This window comes from Glycine soja, chromosome 17 (assembly GCF_004193775.1).
Source record: "Glycine soja cultivar W05 chromosome 17, ASM419377v2, whole genome shotgun sequence".
Taxonomy (NCBI): Eukaryota; Viridiplantae; Streptophyta; class Magnoliopsida; order Fabales; family Fabaceae; genus Glycine; species Glycine soja.
This window is the reverse complement of record NC_041018.1, coordinates 22,852,823-22,862,976: the sequence shown is the minus strand read 5'-3', so window position 1 is coordinate 22,862,976 and position 10,154 is coordinate 22,852,823. Positions and strand designations below refer to the sequence as shown.

The window sequence follows — 10,154 nt, the reverse complement described above, 5'->3', positions numbered from 1 at the left end:
ACATCCAGGTCGAGTTCGTGCAGCGGGATCTGGTATGACCCTTACTCAATTTTATGGTAGGGCAACACGTACGTCGAGTAGTTCCTCAGCAACACTAATGCAGCAACAGTGGGTTGACATTATTGGAAACATAAAGGAACAAGTAAGGAATGAATATGAAGAGCAACACAAGAGGAGTCTGGAGGAATTTAAGAAGGAGTTGTCCGGTCAGATCTTCATTCAGTTGAGTCAGATGGGATCACAATACTCTCCCCTTATTGAGGTGGATTTACAGGCATTGGTTGCACGTCTTAGCACTAAAGGAAGTAATGTAGAAACTGCTGATGTTGACCCATCAGGCGACAAAAATGTGAGCTTAAAACCCACTATGGGGTTATACGTGCAACGACAACATACTACAGTGTTGGTGGCCTTGGGGAAAATATGTGAGGGGGGATCTGCCATTCACAATGTCACTTATGCTGATAATGTTGTAAGAGTGAGTGTTGACAAAGTTATAGAAGGTGACGCTGAAGTGCCTTTCCCGACATCAGAGATTCAATATGTCAGGCAGGCTCTTTAAACATTCATTGCATGGCCAACAAATCTTGTGAAAAAAGTGTCACATGAGGTAAATTTGGTGTTATTATATTTGCTGCATCACATGTTTACATGAATATATGTTAGTTTGTGACATTATGTAAATTGTTGTTTTCATTACACATTTAGGAGTTCGATATTAGTCCAAAGAAACTTCCTGAAACAGATGAAAGGGGGACGAATGATTTTGACCATGATCCATTGCGTCAACTGATTAAGAGCCTATATTTCATGTACGGCACACCTGTTGAGTTGAAGTGGGATGGCAGCAAATTTGGGCTATCAAATGTTGATGCTTCATTCTTCTTGACATTCTCTGATGTAAATGAAATAGTAGCAGGATACAAATGTTTGAACATATCTATACTACAGTTATGGATGCTGTAAGTAAATTTAATATGATTCATTGATAAGTAGTATTTTGTATGCTATGCATCAGTATCAATTTTTATGTATATTTTATCAAAGCAGGTTTTTGGATGAGTGGAGCTCAACTTTGGGTCATGCTTCCGTGTATGGATTCCTTGAGCCACAATCGATACACCATGCAAAGGATCGACGTGCTGAATGTGAGCATTACTTACAAGCATGGCTCAAGGAATCGCAACGAGAGGTGTACCTAGGAGCTTACTTAAATCAGCAAGTACTATTAATTCAAAATGGTTATAAATAATGTTGAAGTTCTACGTACCTAATACTTGTTTCTTGTAGGGGTCATTGGCAACTGGTAGTACTGTGTCCTGCGACCAATGTTGTTGCATGGTTTTGTTTGTTACGTAAGAAGCCTGATACTCATATCAAAACTGCAATTAACAAGTAAAGTTTTGTATTGTCCCTCATATCATGCAGTGTAATATTTTGTGTCAACCATTTGTTATCGTCGTATAGACGTTGATCATGCTATTATTATAAGCAGTGCAATGAAGTCAGCAAACACAACTGCGGATGGTACAAATAATCCAGCAACTCCTAAGTGGATTGAAGTCAAGGTTAGTGATGCAATTAATCATTATTTTCCAGTATTGATCTTCAAATGATAACCTCAATACAATTGTTAGATCAAATTATTATTTATATTGAATGTAGAGCCATGTTCAAAGCGGAGGGTATGAGTGTGGCTACTACGTGATGCATTGGATGTGGAACATCGTCAGTGGGGGTTTAAAGAATTATTGGAGCATGGTATGTTCAGTTTAACATCTTCAAATTACTATTTTAGTAGTATTTCCATTCATTTGACATCTTCATTAAATACACCCTTTGTATTCTTCATATTTTGTAGTGGTTTCTTGATGGAACGGCGTTAGACAACGAAACAATTACAACGATTCGCCAGAAATGGGCAGCATATTTTCTTAAAGTTCAAAGCAATCAATGTACAAAGTCTTAGTTGACATAGGAAATTTTTTGGTTATTGTGAACATTACTGAGACAAATGTCACTATATTGGCTTGTATGTATTTGGAAATATATTTATGAAACTTTGTGTTTTGTTGTCTCTACAAAATTGTTGGACTGAGAGAATGGAACTTCTTCTTTTAATTTGTTGTCATTAATGGCAGATGGAACGATATCAAGCAAGGGAAGACCCTTAGGTTTTCAATAATTACATTTTTGTTATACCGCTGATTCTTTTTTTTAATAAGACAGCAGACATAAAATTCACAAATTTCTAACTCCTGTACATACTTATTCTTTTATAACTGTAAAGAAGCAATGCTTCTTATTGGCAATGAGATTTCTTTGCCTCTATCAGATTTAGAGTGAATGATGGGGAGGACAGCTACACAACTCTTCCAAGAATAGACCCTTCTGTGAGCCAAAGGATCCCACACAGCATGGTAATTTTTCATTTTTTATTTATTTGTGAATAAGTTTAATTTTTCCTTGTTGAGGCTTTTGCTTTGTAGGCAGAATAGCTGGCCCTAGGAAAACGACTCCAAAATCAGTGATTCACCAAATTTGTTATATCATCCTCTTTTCTGTTTTATATGATGTAGGAGGTTTAACAGTTTATATTTATTTATATATTTTTCTACTTTTGTTGTCTGTTCATAATGTTAGTAATTTACCATTCAATTTTACAACCTGAAAGTTATTTTTCTTTATTTGAGCACAAGCATCTGTCCTTTGTTGCTATTCTATTTTGATTGTTCTTTTTAATTTTTATGAGAATCAGTTCAGTTGTTTTTTCTATGAATCTTTTTACTCATGGATACTTGTTCCAGGCTATTATTGTCTCCTGTTGTGCTCCTTTGTAGGTATTACCTGATAAACCAGAATGCAGAGCCTCTTAGTTTTTCAAAGCAGCTCTAGATTCTGTAATGAAATTATGAATTTATTTCCCATCTGTCTAATTAATCAATTCACATTTAACTTGTAACATTTTTCTAAAATCATTCCAGCAAAAGATCACACCATTGGAAATTTCTGAATGATAACTTTCTAAGTAATATCTAGTTACCATGTTAGATTATGGATAACAATTTATCAAATTATTCTTGAGCCATATATTGGTGATGCAATATTGCTTTGTAATTTATGATCATGATAAAATAGTAATGCTTTGTCCATTTCCTTTCTTAAAAATGCAGGTCGTTGGCAATCTACTGAGCCTCCATCACTCTACATATTCATTAACTGTAGTACACGTGAACTTGTGTATATAGAGAAGTATGTAGTATGGTGTTTCTGCCATTAGAAGGTTTCCCAAACCTCTTGCATATTCATTAACTGCAGTACACGTGAACTTGCGTATATAGAGAAGTATGTGGTATGGTGTTTCTGCCATTAGAAGGTTTCCCAAATCTTTTTTTTTTTTCCATTTCAAATCTTCAATGTGCTAATTAAATTTCACTCTTATCTGTATTTGCTTGGTCTTGGATTGTTTAGTCAGAAATATTTAGTTTTTGTTCATCGTTGATAAATAATATGCAACAATATATGTTTATTTGAGTTTTTTCATTTGATTTAGGGTCGGTCAGTAAGCAATGTTCTGCAACATACAGAGTTTAGCTTCTATGTCCATCCCTTCCAGTAGCAGTATCTTAGATGGTAAAACTTCATCTAGGTTCTGGTTTTTGATGCCCTTTGTTGGCAAACTATGGGAGCGATTCTTAATTCATAATATATATGCAATTATCTGCAATTGGAAAGAATTTATTCTGTACTCTTGCTTCGCCTAGCTGCTTTAGTTTGATGTATATCTTCTATTTTTAGTACTTGGATTTTGCTGGAGAAGTTTGCTACGTCAACACTAACACTATTATTTAATCTTGAACTAGATACACTATGGTATATGTTGTACTCCTTTTTCTTTCCCTGATTGAGTTTTCATGCATGCCTAATTGCTTAACTATTTCATATACTCATGCTTGACAGAATAATTATTTAATTTACAGTGCTGATTTAGGCCTTCCGGGCTTCCCAGCCAAAGATTTGCACTACCGCTTTCTTTCTCAATTCACTTCATCCAAATCAGAGAGTATTCAAAGGTACCACTTCTTTATTGAATGTGCTCCAGATATTGATCATTTTATATAATAATAGAAGTTGATTGTTTCCTTTTTCTGTCTTAAAGACAGTTGCAATAGCACCTTATATTGTCAATTACAATGGAGTTGTATTCCGCTAGTACCCAGGTGCAACTATATATTTATATGGGTATCTGTATATCATGCACAAATACCCACACACACCCCACTCATGCATGAACAAAAAGCAAGATAATATATGACTAAAAACATGTTCAGATCTTTCTTTTGTTTTTTTTTAATCTATTTACACATACTATGCAAAATAAATATTGGGGTTAATGTAAACTAGAATAAAAAAGTAATAAACTACTGAGAAATTTTTGGGGAAAAGTATGATAAACTAATACATTTATTTGATATTAGCATCAGACCTGAAAAGGAAGACCTTTTTTCCAGTTTACGTAACAACATTAATTTTTTTTTCTTGTTATCAAAGAAGAATGTGATTACTTGCTTCTCTTTGTTACTAGGGACAATTTTTACTCAAACCACATTTAGTCAGGGAAATAGTAGCATGGCCATATTCACATTAATACTTGATTATTGGGGCTAACTGTGTTTGTTTGGAGAGAATCACTTAGAACGCTTGTTTAATATCTAACTTTGTTGTCCATGCTATCAATTTCACCATCCCACATGTCCCCCTGTCCTTCAAAAGAGTGCATGTAGTAGCTGGCACAAACTGAATTTAGCCAGGAGTTAATACCAGATATATTTTAATTTATATTTGATTCTTATTGTATGACTAGCATACTTTGATTTACTGATGATATGGACAATGCACTAAATTTTTTCTTCATAAACTGTTGAGGTCCTTGGCAGGTGATGCTTAAACAAGCAGATGGTTCTTATGCTTGCATAGCAGAAAGTGCAAACCACTTCAGCCTTGGCGAGGTAATTTCATAATCTTAACATTATTCACTAATTAACCGTAAATAGTTAACCTCATTTGCTTATTAATTGTAAATAGCTTCATACTAATCCATTGACTGATATAGGTCAAAGAGGAATTGTTGAGGGTCTTGGGACTTCAAGAAGAAGAGGGAAGTTCTCTAGAATTTCTTCGAAGAGGCTACAAGGTGTTCTCTTGTTAGTTAATCAGTTTTTGTGAACTATATGCATGCTTGTGTCTTGTTTGTTAGTGTTCGTTTTGTCCTTGGTAAAATTTGCATATTCCCGTGATCCTACACTATCCTTTATAATCTTTCTATCTTACATAAGAACCAAAATACAGTTCAATTCTTTACAGTCTGTTCACGAAGTTCAGGCTGCACAAGTTTCCATGTGCCTTCAGATTTTGTTCTATTTGTTTATATGAAAATATCAATGGTTGTACTATAACGTAGGTCTGCAATCAAAATAAGATCGAAGGGCAGACACACTGTTTTTTGTGCAACTTCTTGTGGGTTTTATGTAATGTTATTATTAATTTTATTATTCTTACATTCATAAGTAATCACCTTTTTTACATATTTATACAAATGATTGAGCTGATTCTCATTATGTTTTGTTTGAGCATTGACTCAATTTCCTGCTACAGTGGGTTTAATATGATATCTTAAATCTTGGCCTGTCTCTAGTTCAGTTATAAATCTCTTGTATACTTGTAACATAATTTTGGGACATTGCTTTTCTTGTCAGTTGTAACATTGACATATATATATATATATATATATATATATATATATATATATATATATATATATATATAAAAGATGTAACAAGTTAGGCTTTTATCAACCCTATGATTGGAAGAATAGTTGTGCATCATATTATATTATATTTACTACTTCCACTTTATCCTTACTAGTTATGACTAGTAATAGTAAACGTGATATTGTCAAATTCAACTGATATAAGCATTGCTCAGATCTGAGTAACTTTTACTCCCTGGTTTCAGTCTGAGCCCAATAATGAATCAAATAAGAGAGACTGAAAATGAAGCATCCGTATTTGGTGCAGTGGTTTAGAGAGACTGAAATGCCACGAATAGCTGGATATTTTATTCCACTTCTAAAAAAGTGGTCTGTGGAATATGCAGGAAGGTTTGCTTGAAACAACCTTGTTTTCAGAAACATATATTGAACCTTGGGGATGAAAATCCTTTTTCATAGTCAACAAATGTCCTTGCATTGGCTTGACTTTCAAAGTTATTCTTCAAGTTGATGATTTTATTATGTTTATTTCTGTTAGATTCACCAAATATTCAGCAGAAGGAATTTAGCCTGACAGAAAACTATTCAGCGGTATTGCAGGAATTATTGTGGCTATAACCTGTAGTAATGCAGTGGTGAAATTGGGCGCTAGGCACATCTGCTGCCCCTTACTTGTATTGTCTCTTGAAGATGTTTTGGTCAAACTCATGTTTTGGGCGCTAGGCACATCTATTTTGGATTATTATGCTGCATTAAATATTATAAAACATTTTTTTATAAGTCCTATCCAGGATGCTTTAAAATGCGCAGCATCTGGTTCACAGCTTGGGCTACCGACATAAATAAGACTACTTTTTGAACTTTGACCTAACTTTCTGTTGTGCATATAATCCTGTTTTCGAATAGCTTGGATATGTGTGTGTTCACAACTTGCTTTAAATTTTATTGTTTGATTAGTGTTTATGCATCCTTCGTTGGAAGGTCTTTAATTTGTTATGGAAATACTGGAGAGCCTTTATTCTTACAATTCCCTCCGTCCAAAACTAATAGAACCAAAGGGACAGCTTCTATCAATTGATGGCAAAACAGAGGAGGAGGTTTGTAGGAGTTTAGAGAGAGTGCTCCGTACTATGCGGATAACTACCTCAGAACCCAAGGTACTGCTTATAAATTTCTGTATCATTTTAGAATCCACTAATTTTGTTTATCTTGAACATTCTGGATTTTGCATTTCATGGTTTCAATTTTGGTACTCATTTATCTATATATAAATATTTATCTTTGCTGATAAAAAAAATGGTTTCAATTTTGGAAATCTTATTATTTGCTCTTGTACCTTTTTTCCCTTTCTCTTTAATAAATTTCTTTTCATATCTAAAATAAAATAAAATCTAGTGATAGGCCTCTTGTACAGACATATTGGGTGTTTTGACTAGGACATTCTTTTAGCAAACATGTATTGACATCAAGATAATTTGAAAGGTTTTGAAGTTCATCTGATCATTCTTCTCTCAAACAGGATGTGGCTTTTGTTGTTGATGGCTGGGCACTTGAGATTGCACTTACCCACTATCGTAAAGCTTTCACTGAGCTGGCAGTTTTGTCAAGGACTGCTATATGTTGTCGTGTGACACCATCACAAAAAGCACAGGTATATTTTTTACCATTTTATCTGCATACAGTGACATGTTGCCTTCTGTTGTTTTATGAAGCTATGCTTTACATTCCTTTAATTTTTAGTTGTCATCTTTGTTATATACTAGGCTTGTGTTATCTTAGTTTCTTTTAATTAACTTATTGCAAGAAGAAGGGGGTGATAAGACCAACATCTTGTGTTTTTCTGTAACGGGAACATAATATTGCTGTTTGTATTATTCTGCTCTAATTTATCAGAAAATAATAGCACTAATTTGCACACTTCAATCGCTCAACTCAACAATCATTGGACACAGCTTCGCGCTCATACTTGCTTCGTTGGTAATATTTAATTTATACATCAGTTTTACTAGTCAAAGTTTCTTTGTCTGCCTATAATTACTATTGACCTTGTATTTTTTATTCTCTTTTTAACATCCTAGTCAGGGTTTGTTAAGTATTTGTCTGCAATATCACTGGGCTGCTTATGACAATTCAGGGTAGGTTGGTTCTGGTTTGATGGATTCTTATATGCACTAAATATTGTGGATCATTAAATAGTGCCTATTTGCAGCGAATCACTAAATACTGCGGATCATGCTGCATTTGACAACCATACATCATATATGGGAAGTATAAATGGACCCAAGTTACCTCTGGTGTTTGAAGTGCAGCAGATGCCACATGATTTAACTACAGAAGGATGTCCAAAGAACAATTTTCAAAACAGTTGTATATTCAATAAGGTATGTTACTTAGGCAACGCACATGATAGATACTAAGTTAAGGAAATTCATTATCTTGCTAAACTTGGGATGTAAATTGCTGCCTTCTGTGATACTCAAATTTATCTAGCCATTTTTTAATTCGATTGCAAGGTTTTGGTTCAATTTTTGTTCTCAGTGTTGGCCTTTTAGCTCATGTATTTTGGCAATGATGAAGGTTGGTTTTATTGATGTTTATTTTTATCAAGTATCCTTGGTAGTTGGCAATTTATCCTTGAAGGATAAGAGAGAATCTAAAGGGTTTTTATAATTCCTTTAGGAAAATCAGTAGGATTAGGAAACAAAGTGAATCTTGTTGTCATTGAGATTTATTGAATAGCTTCATAGCTGAGACTGAAGGCATTGTAAAAACAGAAATCAGCTACAGTGATCAAAGTACTCGGTAGATATCCACCAAAGAGAGAAGTTCTTCAGTAGTGAATTTTTTATAATGAACTCCTTTTGTTTTAGGAATGGGGTTTGAAAGGCAATTGCTATGTGGTCATGATCTTTTCTTTTCCTTCTAAATATTAATAATGCAAGTTAGCAGAATAAACATAGTTTGAGTGTAAAAATTGAAAGTGATGAGCTCTATTGCAGTATTACTGCATGTGCTTTCTGCACAGCATGGATGCATGGTAGTAAGATTCCCTATTCTGCACGAAATATGTTGGCCCAAGATTTAATGCATAACAAACCAATGACCTACAGTTTTGAACTAGTGTTTTCAAGTGTCAACTTTGTGGAACATCAGTTATACATATTCCTTGCTCTTAGTAACCAATTCTTTCTCATTTCTTTTAATCATAGGCTCCAATTTCAGCAATCACGAATAAGAAAACATACGAGGAAGATACCTGTGTCGACAAGTCAAATCCTCAGCATGAAAGTTTTATCAAGAGATACAGCATCAAGTTGGCATCCACAAGTGCAGTAAGAGTTCTAATCACGTGTTTCTTGTAAACAAGTTGTTTTGTAGGTTCTTTATTTGTGGAAAATTTTACTAGGACCTCTGGATGGGTATTGTATTGCTCTTCATAGACATTATGATTGCTTTAGAAATACTTGTAAGGCAAGTGCACGGCTGCAAGGCTTCCGGGAGTCAAAGAAAGAGACTAAACAGAACCATGACTGACATTATTGTGCTAATTCCAGTGACAATCTTGATGCTAATTCCTGTGAGCACCTTTACACTTTCAAATCCATGTGATCTAGTTTACTTTCCGTTTCCTCTTATGTGGATGTAATATCAACTAATTGTTTATCAGCTTCATAAGAAGTTTGGTAGATTTCCCGTGGTAAATAGAAGCATCAAACTAAAGAAGGACAACAAAACTGTGTTTACAGATAGTGAACCCAAAGTTACAAAACTTGAGTGTCGATATTTTGTTAAAATGCAGTTTGTGGGATTACTTTAATTACATTTCAATTGCTTTGGTTTGTTGAATGTTTTCCATGTTGACATATACACAAGGGGAATTCAAAATTTCAAATTCAGATCTTTAGTTGTTTAGACACTGAGAGAATCAAGAGGTGCCATTGTTGAATAAATAATTATTGTCAACTTCTAGTTGTCAAATGTATTAATAAACTTAAGAGTTGTAGAAATGTGGAGATATGTATCGGTTAATCTTTATTTTTATCAGTGTTTGATGAAAGAGTTTACACTTGGACTTCAAAGATGAATTTTCAATGTTATTTTTCACACACATTCATCCCATTTTTAAGGCCATACTAAACTACCCATTAATAAGATGATGTGTAATGCTTTTTTCTAACATATATTGATTTTTTTAAATTCCTCTAGCATTTTCTTAAATGGTGTCCACTTTATTTTAGAAACAAAATCAAGTAGTTTTACACTAGTATTTCAATGAAACGTTTGATTTTCATTGTGTTACCAGGTAACAGCTGTAGGCCATGCAGCTATTCTAGCAGCTATCAAGAAGTATATGACATTAAATCTTTTGGATATATACTTTTAG

At 33.9% G+C, this 10,154-nt stretch overlaps 2 protein-coding genes, 1 long non-coding RNA gene and 1 pseudogene across 3 annotated transcripts; all 4 read left to right on the top strand.

Moving 5' to 3' along the window:
* The first annotated feature begins 1,307 nt into the window (after positions 1-1,307).
* On the top strand, positions 1,308-1,749 carry LOC114393369. Its single transcript, XR_003662554.1, has 3 exons — positions 1,308-1,395; positions 1,496-1,568; positions 1,666-1,749. It is a non-coding gene; the product is annotated as an uncharacterized LOC114393369 (long non-coding RNA).
* A 1,820-nt stretch (positions 1,750-3,569) lies between these two features.
* LOC114391564 lies at positions 3,570-5,255 on the top strand (annotated as a pseudogene).
* Positions 5,256-6,750: 1,495 nt separating this feature from the next.
* On the top strand, positions 6,751-7,563 carry LOC114391563 (phospholipid-transporting ATPase 2-like). Its single transcript, XM_028352559.1, has 3 exons — positions 6,751-6,927; positions 7,290-7,451; positions 7,534-7,563. Exons 1-3 carry the CDS (start codon positions 6,766-6,768, stop codon positions 7,561-7,563), a joined length of 354 nt encoding a protein of 117 aa, XP_028208360.1. The 5' UTR covers positions 6,751-6,765.
* Positions 7,564-7,986: 423 nt separating this feature from the next.
* On the top strand, positions 7,987-10,154 carry LOC114391562. Its single transcript, XM_028352558.1, has 4 exons — positions 7,987-8,151; positions 8,980-9,102; positions 9,177-9,347; positions 10,074-10,154. The coding sequence occupies exons 1-4, from the start codon at positions 8,032-8,034 to the stop codon at positions 10,152-10,154; spliced, it is 495 nt and encodes a 164-aa protein (XP_028208359.1). The 5' UTR covers positions 7,987-8,031.

What these genes read in the sequence shown, in the direction of transcription:
- LOC114391563 (XM_028352559.1), top strand. Translation starts at nt 6,766, where the DNA reads ATGGAAATACTGGAGAGCCTTTATTCTTACAATTCCCTCCGTCCAAAA. An exon ending in TAACTACCTCAGAACCCAAG is followed by an intron (nt 6,928 to 7,289) that starts GTACTGCTTATA and finishes TCTCTCAAACAG; the next exon opens with GATGTGGCTTTTGTTGTTGA. An exon ending in TACCATTTTATCTGCATACA is followed by an intron (nt 7,452 to 7,533) that starts GTGACATGTTGC and finishes GTTATATACTAG; the next exon opens with GCTTGTGTTATCTTAGTTTC.
- LOC114391562 (XM_028352558.1), top strand. Translation starts at nt 8,032, where the DNA reads ATGGGAAGTATAAATGGACCCAAGTTACCTCTGGTGTTTGAAGTGCAG. An exon ending in ACAGTTGTATATTCAATAAG is followed by an intron (nt 8,152 to 8,979) that starts GTATGTTACTTA and finishes TTTTAATCATAG; the next exon opens with GCTCCAATTTCAGCAATCAC. An exon ending in CAATCTTGATGCTAATTCCT is followed by an intron (nt 9,348 to 10,073) that starts GTGAGCACCTTT and finishes TTGTGTTACCAG; the next exon opens with GTAACAGCTGTAGGCCATGC.